The 14,164-nt window shown below is 47.5% G+C and overlaps 1 protein-coding gene and 1 pseudogene across 3 annotated transcripts in view; one reads left to right on the top strand and one right to left on the bottom strand.

The window, feature by feature from the left end:
* RAB43 (RAB43, member RAS oncogene family) overlaps positions 1–8,035 on the bottom strand; it is a 28,439-nt gene extending 20,404 nt beyond the window's left edge. The window contains exon 1 of one of the 2 annotated variants that reach the window (XM_079783574.1): positions 7,474–8,035. In XM_079783574.1, coding sequence (XP_079639700.1) covers positions 7,474–7,671 — 198 coding nt within the window. In that variant the 5' untranslated portion in view covers positions 7,672–8,035. The remainder of the gene's footprint in view (positions 1–7,473) is intronic. The other variant, XM_079783573.1, reaches the window with a different exon arrangement.
* Positions 8,036–9,571: 1,536 nt separating this feature from the next.
* LOC307107387 (small ribosomal subunit protein uS2-like) lies at positions 9,572–10,496 on the top strand (annotated as a pseudogene). Its single transcript has one exon. The product of its transcript is annotated as a small ribosomal subunit protein uS2-like (transcript).
* The last annotated feature ends 3,668 nt before the right edge of the window (positions 10,497–14,164 follow it).

The raw sequence follows: 14,164 nt of genomic DNA, 5'->3' as shown, positions 1-14,164 counted from the left end.
AAGAGGTCGCCAGTTCGATTCCCAGTCAGGACATGCCCAGGCTGGGGGCTTGATCCTTGGGGAGTAGAGGAGAGGAGAGGCAGTCAGTTGATGTTTGAAGTTTCTCTCACATCAATGTTTCTCTCTCCCTCTCCCTTACCCTCTCTCTAAAATCAATATATATATATTTTAAGACCAGGTTTCTTCAGACAAGCAATATGACCCAGAACTTCTTTCTTAATTAACAGTCCTTTTGCTACCTCTGATCAAAACTAAAAAAGTCAAACCAGTTTTATTTAAATAGGAATAGCACACGAGCAAAGCCAGACCCTTGGTTGGAAAGACTATGGATGCAATCTTTAAAAAGAAGCTGGTTCTTTTTACCTACCCTTACCTCCTCTTTTGGAAGTGCCACAAAACAATGATTGTAGGGCCAAGGGAAGCTTTAGAGTCAAGGCTGAAGGTCCTGAACTCTGGAGACCCAGGCCCAGGGGTGTGGACTTTACCTCTGTGAATGAGAGATCCAGTCCCCAAAAAGGGGAGAGTGAACCTGATGGAGAGCTAAATAAATGGTGTATAATTTTACAAGGTTAACCTCTCTGTGTAAACTTGAGGCCTGCATCCCAAGTAATCTGCAAAAACAAGTTTACATAACAGGCCTTTGTGTTGTCCCAGATAAGAGTGAGTAGAGGAACAGTCAGAATGTTTTAAGGATTTAGAACCAACTGAAATTTCCTAGGGGACAGTGAGGTTGGGGAGGAATGAGGTGTGGGAGAGGGGCAGGTTAAGAAATAATGTGTCTAAGCATGAGTGGACCTAGAGAATATTATGCTCAGTGAAATAAGAGAAAGACAAATACCATATGATTTCATTTACATGTGAAATCTAAAGAACAATATAAACAAACAAACAAAATAGAAACAGACTCATAAATACAAATAGACTGGTGCTTGCCAGAGGGATGGGGATTGGGGAACTGGGTAAAAAAGGTGAAGGGATTAAGAAGTACAAATTGGTAGTTACAAAAATAGTCATGGGATGTATAGTACAGCACAGGGAATATAGTCAATAATATTGTAATAATTATGTATGGGGCCAGGTAAGTGCTGGAAATATTGCGGGGACACTTTGTAAAATTTGTGATTGTCTAACCACGGTACTGTACACCTGAAACTAACTCAAAATAATACTGAATGTAAACTATAATTGAAAAAATTTGTAATTTAAAAATAAAAAATAATTTGTCTAATCTACAAAGAAAAATAGTAACAACAGCAATAAAATAATTCCTTATATTTGTGATTCCTGGGGGGCTTTTTTGTTGTTGTTGTTTTAATCATCACCCAAGGATATTTTTTCATTGATTTTAGAGAGTGGAAGAGAGGGAAAGACAGAACTATCGATGTGAAATATACACATCGATTGGTTGCCTCCTGCACGTGCCTCGACCAGGGCCTTGGCTGGGGAGGAGCCTGCAACCGAGGTATGTGCCCTTAACCGCAATAGAACCTGGGACCCTTCGGTCCACAAGCCGATGCTCTATCCACTGAGCCAAACTGGCTAGGGCTCCTTGGTTTTATTTACAATACTTTCAGGATAGACAAAAAAAATGGGTTAACACTGATTGCCTCTTAGTAGAGAGCACTTGGTGGCTTAGGAAACAAATGTGGAAAGAGATTTTTTACTGTATGTCCTTTCACATCTTTGAAATTTGGAATTCTGAAACATGTGAATGAATTATCCAAAAATATATAAAGAGCCCTGACCAGTTTGGCTCAGTGGATAGAGCATCGGCCTGCAGACTGAAGGGTCCCGGGTTCGATTCCGGTCAAGGGCACATGCCTTGGTTGTGGGTACATCCCCAGTGGGGGGGTGTGCAGGAGGCAACTGATCAATGTTTCTCTCATTGATGTTTCTAGCTCTCTATCCATCTCCCTTCCTCTCAGTAAAAAATCAATAAAATATATTTTTAAAAAATGTATAAAGAGAATGTTAAACTATTTTAATCATGTCCATAGTTTTCCAACAACCCTAAGAAGTAGGCAGAATGAAGATCATTAATTCCGCCCTAACCGGTTTGGCTCAGTGGATAGAGACGATGCCTGCGGACTGAAGGGTCCCAGGTTCGATTCAGGTTGCAGGCACATCCCCAGTAGGGGGTGTGCAGGAGGCAGCTGATCAATGTTTCTCTCTCATCGATGTTTCTAACTCTCTCTCCCTCTCCCTTCCTCTCTGTAAAAAATCAATAAAATATATTAAAAAATATATTTTTTTAAAAGATCATTAATTCCATTTCATAAATGCCAAGGAACTGGCCACAGTTGTGGTTGGACATAAAACCTAGACCTTCAGAATCCTAATCCAGTGTTTTCTTTCAGAGACTCCACAATTTGAAAGACTGGCAGCACCCAGATTCACTCTCAGAAGTTCAGTCTGCATAGCTAGAGCAAAAGGAATTCACATGAGGTAGGGGACAGAACCAATCACCACACACAGAGCCTTACTAACCAGCACAGCAGCTATGAGAGCTATTTGGGACTGACTACATGTTGTGTTAGCTGAACATCTATTTACCCTGAAATTCTTTGGGATTTCAATCTTTATAATTGAAAATCTATAAAATGCACACGTTCACATTCTTTTCTCCAAGTGTGGTGGCCACAACTGCACTTTACTAGATTCATTAACTTGCAAGATCGCAGGATTATCATTATGAACACAAAGGGACTCAGAAGAGTGGTCAAGTGTAAAAAAAACATTGGGCTTAGAAGCCAGCCTGACTGGGTTCAAATCCTGGTTTTACCACTGCTTGCATGTGGCCTTGGGCATGTTGGTCACTTCACTTTTGTATTTTGGCCTCAGCTTCCTCAATATAAAAATCAATTAACAGACATGTATTGAACACCATCGCTCTAACACTGTTGTAGGTGTAGGGATTCACTGATTACACAAGGCAGACTGATCCCTGAGCTTTCAAGAAGCTGAAATTGTACAGGGGGCAACCAACAACAAAATGATTTCAAGTCTTGCTAAGTGCGATGAACTTATCCTTAAACTTACCCCTTAATAAAAAAAGAGTGGTGGGAGGCCAGGGAAGAGCTCTCTGAAGAGGTGGCATTCTCAGTGGAAACCAAATGATGAAGCAGTGGTCTCAAGCAGATCCCCTTGGGGCAGAGGGTGACAGGCAGGGACAAAAATACAATAGGCCTGAGGCAAGTATGGTTGAAGAACAGAAAAGGCTAGAGAGGCTGGAGAGTACTGAGTAAGGGGCACAGGGAGACAGATGAAGTCCGCAAGGCAGGCAGGGGCCCATTTCTTCAGGTAAGGAGTTTGAATGTTATTCTGGTTCCAATAGGAAGTGACTATAAAAATAAAGGGATTCAATTATATCTGTGATGTCTCAAACTGTTGATTTTTTAGTGGAACTTTTTTTAAAATATATTTTTATTGATTTCAGAGAGGAAGGGAGAGGGAGATAGAAACATCAATGATGAGAGGGAATCATTGATCGGCTGCCTCCTGCATGCCCCCTACTAGGGGTCGAGCCCCCAACCCGGGCATGTGCCCTTGGCCGGAATCGAACCCAGGACCCTTCAGTCCACAGGCCGACACTCTATCCACTGAGCCAAACCAGCTAGGGCTAGCAGAACTTTTTAGTCAAATGAAAACAAGTGGGACTTCAATATAAAACTAACTAAAATTAGTGTTGTTCTGGCTGTGTGAGAAGCTCATTAAGGCTCTTGTAAACCTGTGGTCTCTTGACCTTCCCCCTTCACCCCACCATATCTCCAGGCACTGGAGCTCGGAGGAGCTGGAAAACCACTAGATGATCTATCTCTAAGGTTCCTTAAGCTTAAATCGAGCAAAAGCCAGCATTCCAGGAAAAGGGAGTTTAGGAGATCACACTAGATGCTTGTTGGACCCTGGACAGAACCTGGAAAGGTTCTAAAACTAAATCCCTGATGTGGACATGCTTCTGTTCATCAAAGGTTCCAGTTAAAATCACACTGGTGAAACTATAGGGGCAGAAAACAGATCAGTGTTTGCCAGGGCTGGGGTGAAGGGAGATAACACAAAAGGATACAAGGGAACTTTCTGGATTGATAGAAGTATTCTAGACCTTGATTGTGGCTGTGGTTACAGGACTGTATATGTTTGTCAAAGTTCACAGAACTATACACCTAAAAATGGGTGAAGTTAACTGTATGTAAATTAAACCTCAATAACACTGTTTTTTAATTACATTGCTGGAAGACACCTCACAGTTATTTTATAGATGAGAAAACAGTCTTTGAGAGAGGAAAGATGACTTGTTCCTGATGAGTCAGTAGAGCCCAGATAGCCTGACTTCAGAGACTGGCCCTCACCCACTCAGCTTTAATTCAGAGCCTCTTCCGTGCACTGGGCTTCAGATTTCTCTGACTGCAAAATGAGGAGGTAAATAACCGCCAAAGGCTTTCCCACTTCAAACAATCAGATTCTAAGGAGGAGGAGAAAGATCTCAATGCTTTGGAATCAGAAAAACTGGAAGAAAAATTCCAACTTCTGTCACTCACTAGCTGTGTGCTCTGGTGCAAGTGTGTCCTGTGTGACAGGGGGTTAATAGTGAGAGCACATCTGTAAAATAGCCGGCAAACGAACTCTCAAGAAGGGCAATGATTCTACACTGTTGTCCTATTCCCAGTCCCTCCTGGCTGCTTCCTAGGAAAAATCTGGAGGTGACCATAAGAAAAAGAAATAATGAACTGCCTGCTCTGCATTGCATAACCTGTGCTCTGGTACACAGTACACCCTGGGCTCCAAAGGGGCACAGGTTGTTATCTCGCCGGGTAAACAGGAACACCCTGCCCCCTCCTTGACCACCTTCAGCCTGGGCCACCACAAACAGTGGAGTCGGAGCGGCCTAACAGCTTGCGAGAGCGCCACTGCTGATTATGCCTGTATTTTAATACTCCACGTTCCCTGTGGCTTCTGGTTACAGGGCACAAATTTCCCCCTGGATATATTCCACCCATCACAGCCCTTTCCTGGCCACCTGCTCTAAAAGGGGTGGTCCCAAATAATGACTCAATGCTGCCTGCCACACCTTGCTTTTTTTCCCCCTTCTGTTCCAAGGAGACCAAAAACACACAGAAACCCAAAAGACTATTTAAAACAAAATAAAACAAACAAAAAACCCTCAGCCTGACGGGTGTGGCTCAGTGGTTGAGCATCCCTGTCAGGGCACATGCCTGGGTTGCAGGCTCAATCACCAGTAGGGGGCGAGCAGGAGGCAGCGGACTTCAACACTGATGTTTCTTTCTCTCTCCCTCCCCTTCCTCTCTAAAATCAATAAAAATATATTTTTTAAATATATATTTAGAAATAAATAAAAAATCTTCAGGCCTGGCTGGTGTGGCTCCAGTGGTTGGAGCCTCGGTCCTGCACACCAAAAGGTCGCCAGTTCAATTCTCAGTCAGGGCACATACCTAGGTAGTGGGTTCAATCCCAGGTCCGGGCACTTACTTACAGGAGACAAATCGATGTTTCTCTCTCATTTCGATGTCTCTCTTTCTCTCTCTCTCTCTCTCTCTCTCTCTCTCTCTCTCCCTTCCCCTCTTTCTAAAAATCAATGAACATGTCCTAAGGTGAGAAAAAAACCCTTCAGGCAGGTAGTTTCTGCTTCCATTGTCTCATCTACTACAGATGCACTGTCATGTAAAGACTATTGGCTTACTTTTTTTATATATATTTTATTGATTTTTTTACAGAGAGGAAGGGAGAGGGATAGAGAGTTAGAAACATCGATGAGAGAGAAACATCAATCAGCTGCCTCCTGCACACCCCCTACTGGGGATGTGTCCGCAACCAAGGTACATGCCCTTGACCAGAATCGAACCTGGGACCCTTCAGTCCGAAGGCTGACGCTCTATCCACTGAGCCAAACCGGTTAGGGCTACTGGCTTACTTTTTGTCCTTGAAGGAGCAGGAGGGAGGCAACACTGAGAAATTATCCAACTTTTGCAGGAACAAAGAGCTAAGTATCTGGGCCAAAGGCAACCATGAGCAGGCTACAGCAGACCAAGGAGGCAGAGCCCCTACAGCATCAGGACTCAACAACTCCAATACCCTGGCTCAACTTCTCAGAAACACAGAGATAACACTTGCCCTGTACTGCCCCTGCCCAGTGCTCTTAAGAGTTGTCCTGGAGCCCCCAGGCTCCAGTAGTTGAACGCTGACCTATGAACCAGGAGGTCAAGGTTCAATTCCCGGTCAGGGCACATGCCTGGGTTGCGGGCTCCATCCCCAGTGTGGGGCACGCAGCCGATCAAAGATTCTCTCTCATCATTGATGTTTCTATCTCTCCATCCTTCTCCCTCCTTCTCTGAAATCAATACAAATATATATTTTTTAAAAAGAATCAACCAATGAATGCAAAGATAAGTGGAACAACAAATTGATGTTTCTCTGTCTCTCTCCTTTCCCCTCTCTCTCTCAAATTAATAAAGTAAAAGATAATCACAATTTAAAGAAAGAAAAAAAAGTTGTCCTGGAGATCATGTGAACTCAAAACCGTGAAAGAAGGAAAAGGATTTCTGTACAGCGAAGTTAAGTAAAGTTCCTGAGCAAGAAAGAACAATGCTTTGTCCTGGTCTCGGACTCTGTTAGAGAGGGCTGACACCAGGTTCAGAAATTCTGATTCATAATCACAAATATTATTTATCAAACAACGGCCAGAACACTGTGGCAACTACATCCTGCTGTTTCTACTCCGAGGCATTGCCAAAGACTGGTCCTCTGCCCTACCTTCCGGTATCTGCGAAGTTTTCAGTTTCTATAAAACCCCAGCTGGGGGAGGGGACCCAGCGCTGGCCTTAGACGAGTCAAGTTCCACCAGCAAGTCCACAAAGAGCCTAGAGAGGCGTGGCCAGGCCGGAAATTCTGACCAAAAGTTTGGGCCCTCGGGTCCCAGAAGCAACTACTTCCTGATCCCTCCCAGCCGCGGGGCGGGGGTCGTTTTCGCGCCGGGTTCTCCGCCCCAGGGGCCGAGCTCGGCTTCCACCGCGGTGGGGACGGGTCGGGCCGGCCTGGCGTCCATCAGCCCCCGGCACTGAGGCGCTCAGCTGCCTTCCAGTTACTTTGGAGCAAAGGAAAGGGTGTGAGTTCGCGAGGGCAGTCTCCTCCCCACTACCCCAGACACCCCCAGACTCACTCACACACACACACACACACACACACCCCAAGGCAGGCGCCGTGTGGACTGTACCGGGCTCAGACCCCAAGGCCCAGGCCTGCCCCGACAGGAGGAGGGAAAAGGAAAAGCGAAAGGGGTTTGCCAGACACCTCAGAACTATCCGGGACGCTAGGGACGGCGGGCACGGAGCACTCCCCGCCCCCGCTGGGGGACACCTTCCAGGGGCACTGGCCCACCCTCGCGCACGTCGGAGCCCGGGCTGCGCAGTGGCCGAAGAGGGCCAGGCCACCGGCCCGGGGACCCCAGGCCGGGCCTCCCACCTTGACCCGCTTGCCCTGGATCTCCAACGTCTTCATGGTGAAGTCCACGCCGATGGTGCTGCTCTGGCGCTCCGAGAAGGCGCCGGTCTTGAAGCGCTGCACCACGCACGTCTTGCCCACGCTCGCGTCGCCCACCAGCACCAGTTTGAACAGGAAATCGTACTGCTCGTCTGGGTCCCCCGGGCCCGGCCCTGCCATGGCTTCGCGGGAGCCGAGGGCCGGCACTCCGGACGCTGGGGGCGGCCTGGGTTCACGGAAGCCACAGGCGCCGGGAGACGTGGAGCCACCCCAACACCTGAAGCTGGGGCGCCGCCGATCACCGGCCCCGGTCCGCCCGGGCCGGCCCTCCGCCCCGCCCCGGCCAGCCCGAAGCCCGCCGGCCCCGGCTCCGCCCCAACTCTCCTAATCCGGAATCTGCGGAGCGCGCTGCTGGCCCACGGTTCCGCGCCAGGCCAGTCCGGCCCTCAGGTCGGCCCTCAGCACCGCCCACAGCTCCGCCCCTGCCAGGCTCCGCCCACAGCTCCTGCCGGCCCCGCCCTCAGCACCGCCCACAGCTCCTTCCCTGTCAGGCTCCGCCCTCAGCACCGCCCACAGCTCCGCCCCTACCAGGCTCTGTCCACAGCTCCGCCCACAGCTCCTCCGCAGCAAGACTCCGCCCCCGGATCCGCCCACATCCCGACTCCGCCCTCAACACCTAGCTCAGCATCACCCAGATTTCCAGTCGCCCTCGGCACCGCCCCAGCACTCGCCACGCCCCCTCCGCCTATTTATTCCGCGCTCCGCACCGCCCCAAACCACTGCCCACCTCAGACCCTTAGCTAAGCTACTCTACAGCCCAGACCCCAGATGCTGTCCAGTGCCTCCCGTCCTTCCTCCCGTTCCCCAGGCCCGGCCAGCCTGCCTGGGGTCGCCTACCTGCTGCTCTTCCACAGTTAGAAGCAGGCTCATGGGAATGGTGGGGTCTCTGGGCCTGCAGGCCTGGGGGCCTGTTGACCCAGCATTTGGACCCAGAATGTCCTCCTCTCTCGAGTGCTCACTGGGGGAGTGGACAACCACAGCAGTGTCATCTTAGTGTTCACACTAACAGGGCAAATGATGCAGAATCCCTCTACCGGAAGATGGGATGGATGGAAGAATTTTCCCACACTGAAGAAGGAAAAGGCCTGGCAGCACACTAAAAAAGATAAAGGAGAATTCTAAGAAATTAAGCTGGTTACAAAACTGGGAAGGAGGCCAGAATCCTTGTGGAGAGGCACCTGAAAGCTGTGGCTCAAGATGACCTCCCAGGACTCTGGGGAGAGGAGAATTAGGGAGCCTCATTTGGTGGACAGCTAAGCCAGAAAGAGGAGTTGGGAAATCACAACCCCAAAAGAAAGCCTAGTGGTTGAAACAGCTGCTCAAATGTCTCAGAATAGGCTGGCTCAGTTGGTGTTATGGGTCCAGTTGGGGGAACTAACCCAGTTGAAATGCACTGAAGATTGGCCTGAGCAGAGGAATAAGGGAGGTTTGTGGGCAGTTCTGTTGGGCAGACCAGCTCCCAAGATGGCCCAGTGAACCAGGGATTCTCAGAGAAATTATATTCAAACCTCTGTAAGAAGCTTAAAATAGATCAAATAGAACCTATTTTCCAAAGCACTTTCCAGCTATCAAGATGAAAGGGAATTGAGAACATTCCTGCCCTCTTCGTACAGTTCTCTTACAATGGGGCTATAGCACTCCAATTCCATTTAATTCAATAAGTTTGATTAATGCCTACTATGGATCAGGTATTGTTCTAGGGTCTTGAATACATCAGTGAACAAAGCCGACAAAAATCCATAACCTCCTCCTCGTAGCTTAAGGAGACCACAGAGAACAAGTCCCCCAGGACTAGTATACCCCCTGAGGACCCTTCACCAGCTTTACTGGCCAAGTGGGGAAGAGACTGGATGAGGAGGCAAAGGTAGACCCATGGTGAAGGTGGAAGGGTTATTTGTTCTGGAAGAATTTGAATTCTGTAACCATGGGAAATAACCAACAGTACTAGACAGGCAACCCTAAAGTGCCATGGAACTTTCCGCGCTACCCAGGGAGGGCTCCATACGGCGTTGTTCTCGGTTCCCACGTAACTTAAAGGGAAACTTCACAATGTCCGGAGCCCTTGATGTCCTGCAAATGAAGGAGGAGGATGTCCTCACATTCCTTGCAGCAGGAACCCACTTAGGTGGCACCAACCTTGACTTCCAAATGGAACAGTACATCTACAAAAGGAAAAGTGATGGCATCTACATCATCAATCTGAAGAGGACCTGGGAGAAGCTTCTGCTGGCAGCTCGGGCCATTGTTGCCATCGAAAACCCAGCTGACGTCAGTGTCCTATCGTCCAGGACACTGGCCCGCAAGCTGTGCTGAAGTTTGCTGCTGCCACTGGAGCCACTCCTATTGCCGGCCACTTCACTCCTGGAACCTTCACCAACCAGATCCAGGCAGCCTTCCGGGAGCCAAGACTTCTGGTGGTTACCGATCCCAGGGCTGACCACCAGCCTCTCACAGAGGCGTCTTATGTTAACCTGCCCACCATTGCTCTGTGCAACACAGACCCTCCTCTGCGCTATGTGGACATTGCCATCCCTTGCAACAACAAGGGGGCTCACTCAGTGGGTCTGATGTGGTGGATGCTGGCCCGGGAAGTACTACGCATGCGTGGCACCATCTCCCGTGAACACCCGTGGGAAGTCATGCCTGATGTATACTTCTACAGAGATCCTAAAGAGATTGAAAAGGAAGAGCAGGCCGCTGCTGAAAAGGCTGTGACCAAGGAGGAATCTCAGGGTGAAGGGACTGCTCCTGCTCCTGAGTTCACTGCTGCTCAGCCTGAGGTCACAGACTGGTCTGAAGGCGTGCAGGTGCCCTCTGTACCCATTCAGCAGTTTCCTACCGAAGACTGGAGGGTTCAGCCTGCCACTGAAGACTGGTCTGCAGCCCCCACTGCTCAGGCTACTGAATGGGTAGCAACAACCACTGAGTGGTCCTAAGCTGTTCTTCCACAAATTCTTCACAGAACGGAAATAAGGTTGATGGAAAATAAACAGTTTCTAATAAATAAATAAATAAATAAAGTGCCATGGAAAAGCAATGCTGGGGGCACAGCTTTGGTATGTCAGACAGGCACAGACAGCGGGAGCAGCAGGAAATAGCCTCCACTCAAAAGGAGTAGCAGCCTCACCAGTGTTGCTCAGTGGTTAAGCTTCGTCCTGTAAACCAGGAAGTCACAGTTTGATTCCTGGTTGGAGCATATGCCCGGGTCATTCATAAAATCCCCTCTGGCCCGGCCAGTGTGGCTCAATGGTTGAGCGTTAACCTATGAACCAGGAGGTCATGGTTCGGCTCCTGGTCAGGGCACATGCCCAGGTTGCAGGCTCGATCCCCAGTGTGGGGCATGCAGGAGGCAGCTGATCAATGATTCTCTCTCATCATTGATGTTTCTATTTCTCTCTCCCTCTCCCTTCCTCTCTGAAATCAATTTAAAAAATTTTTTTTAAAAGAGTAGTAGCCGTGGGCAATGTGGCTCAGTTCGTTGGGCGTCCTCCCGTGTACTGAAAGGTTGCTGGTTTTATTCCCAGTCAGGGTTTCCAGCTCCATCCCCAGTAAGAGGCATGCAGAAGGACGCTAATGGATGGTACGCTCTCACATCAATGTTTCTCTCTCTGAAAATCAATGTAAAAATCTTTTCTTTTTTTTTAAGTAGATGAGATGGAATGTCTCTGGGATGGTGGGGCATGTCAAAACTCAGAATCCCAGAAAACATCTGCCTCCAGATCAGAGTGGCTACCCAAAGCACAGGGTGGAGAAGGGGAAGGGAAAGATGAGTCTAGGAGTCAGTATGAGACAAGACTGTCACCAATTAGAGGCATGAGGAGAGGAGGAAGAGGAGGAATATTGAACATGTGGGATGGGATGGAATGGGATGGGATGGGATGGGATGGACAAGTGGCCAGATAGCCCAGTTGGTTTTTATATTGGCCTTGCCTGGAATTAGTTTGGGATGGGGTAGTGCATGTTGGTGTTGGCATAAATTTTGCCAGAGAGCCCAACTACCACTTGCTTTTGTAGGATGATGGAAATGTTCTAAAACTGGACTGTCATGAGTATTGTATGACTCATAAAATTTATCAAAATCTTTCAAATGTACATTTATAGTAGGTGAATTTTATGGTATGCAAATTATCTATCTATATATATAAAAGCCTAAGTGATCATTTGACTGTTCAACCAGTAGCTATGATGTGCACTGACGACCAGGGGGCAGATGCTCAATGCACAGGCATGGAAACATGGAACAGACTAATGAATCTCAGTGGGAAGGGGGAAGGGAGGTGGTCAGGAAGAGATTAGCCAAAGATCTTATATGCATACTAGAGACCCAGTGCATGGATTCATGCACCGGTGGGGTCTCTCGGCCTGGCCTGTGGGGATTGGGCCAAAACCGGCAGTCCAATATCCCCTGAGGGGTCCCGGATTGTGAGAGGGCAAAGGCCAGGCCAAGGGACCCCACCAGTGCATGAATCTGTACACTGGGCCTCTAGTCTATATACAGGCAGTCCTTGGGTTACATCAGACTCAACTTATGTCATTTCATAGTTACGTCGCCATCTCTCATTTATTTATAAAAAAGAAGTTCTGTCATTTCAACATATGTACATATGTGCTTTGGTTTTTTGTTTTGTTTTTAAATTCAGCCATTTAAAAAAATATATATTTTATTGATTTTTTTTACAGAGAGGAAGAGAGAGGGATAGAGAGTTAGAAACATTGATGAGAGAGAAACGTTGATCAGTTGCCTCTTGCACACCCCCTACTGGGGATGTGCCCGCAACCAAGGTACATGCCCTTGACCGGAATCGAACCTGGGACCCTTGAGTCCGCAGGCCGACGCTCTATCCACTGAGCCAAACCGGTTTCGGTTGTGCTTTGTTTTTTATTATTTATTTACCACAAGTAAAGGTCAGGAATTGTTATCTTTCTTTTAAATTTTTTTTACTGTTTCACTTCATTACTGCTGTGTATGTGCTCCATGTGAGTGACATAGGTGCTTATGTAGGTGGGTTCTGACTTACGACAAAAATCGTGTTCCATCACGTAGGAACGGATCTCCGATGTAACCCGAGGACCTACTGTATATAAAGGCCTAAGTAACCATTAACCCTTTGCACTCACTTGCTTTTTTCTCGAGCTGCTATCGATGCTAACCGTGTCAAGTCACACTCGACATCCGAGTGCAAAAGGTTAAGCCCTGACAACCAGACGGTAGCTATGACGTGCACTGACCACCACAGGGAAGACACACAATGCAAGAGCTGCCTCCTGGTGGTTAGTGCACTCCCACAGCCAACCTCCTGTGGTCCCTCCACCCCGCCCCGCCAGCTGCCCCAATTGGTCCTGATCGGCCGATCGCAGGCCAGGCCGAGGGACCCCACCTGTGCACAAATTCATGCACCGGGCCTCTAGTATCTCAATAAAGCTGTTAAAAAAAAAAAAGAACCTGCATTTCCTCTCTTTTAGTGGTAAATTCCTGAATAGCACAATGGCATTTTATCTGAAATTGAATTATGCTTATTTAAAATAGAGCAATTCAAAAAAACATTTGCAATGTCTCACTTAATGACCAAAATTTGAAATGACACACCTCAATTTTTAAAAAATGTATCAAGAATTTAACATCCTTAAAGCTAATGGCCAGTAAGCTGAGTGAATTTTAACTGTGCTATTGCCACACGGTGGCACTATCCTAGCTGTAACATCTGTAGCATGTGCTATAACATCAATGTTCTATGAATCAGAACTCCAAGTGAGCCCTGACTGGTTTGGCTCAGTGGATAGAGCGTCGGCCTGCAGACTGAAGGGTCCGGGGTTCGATTCCAGTCAAGGGCATGTACCTTGGTTGCGGGCACATCCCCAGCAGGGGGTATGCAGGGAGTAGCTGATTGATGTTTCTCTCTCATTGATGTTTCTAGCTCTCTATCCCTCTCCCTTCCTCTGTAAAAAATCAATAAAATATATTAAAAAACAACAACTCCGTGATTAATTAGAGAAACAAGTGCCTTCTTTCTCTTTCTCCCTCTCTCCTTTCCTTTCCGCTTTCTGTTTCTTTCTATAGTCACCATCATTAAAGCCTCTAACAATATTATCCACATTTTGTTTTATTTGATGGTACCCAGACTAGTTCTGATAATGTGCTCCCAATTAGAAATTAAGGTGAAAAACACCATGAAAACGACCAGACACCAGCCCTAACCGGTTTGGCTCAGTGGATAGAGTGTTGGCCTGCGGATTGAAGGGTCCCAGGTTCGATTCTGGTCAAGGGCATGTACCTTGGTTGCGGGCACATCCCCAATAGGGGGTGTGCAGAAGGCAGCTGATCAATGTTTCTCTGTCATCGATGTTTCTAACTCTCTATCCCTCTCCCTTATTCTCTGTAAAAAAAAAATCAATACAATATATAATAAAATAAATAAATAAATAAAAAGAAAACGACCAGACATCAAACATGATACCACTGTGTTCTTAATATAGAAGAGTGCTTGATGCAAAGTATTAGACAATTAAAAACATCAAGAAAGCAAACTATGCCATAGCAGTTGTAGACTTAATTGTCCTGGGCTGATGCTGGCTGAGGTCTGGGAAGTCTCCCTCCCAGGCAGTCCTCAGCTCA

This window comes from Cnephaeus nilssonii (genome assembly GCF_951640355.1).
Source record: "Cnephaeus nilssonii genome assembly, chromosome: 11".
In the NCBI taxonomy this organism is placed as follows: Eukaryota; Metazoa; Chordata; class Mammalia; order Chiroptera; family Vespertilionidae; genus Cnephaeus; species Cnephaeus nilssonii.
Note: the sequence above shows the minus strand (reverse complement) of the source record. Positions and strands in the feature narration are given on the sequence as shown.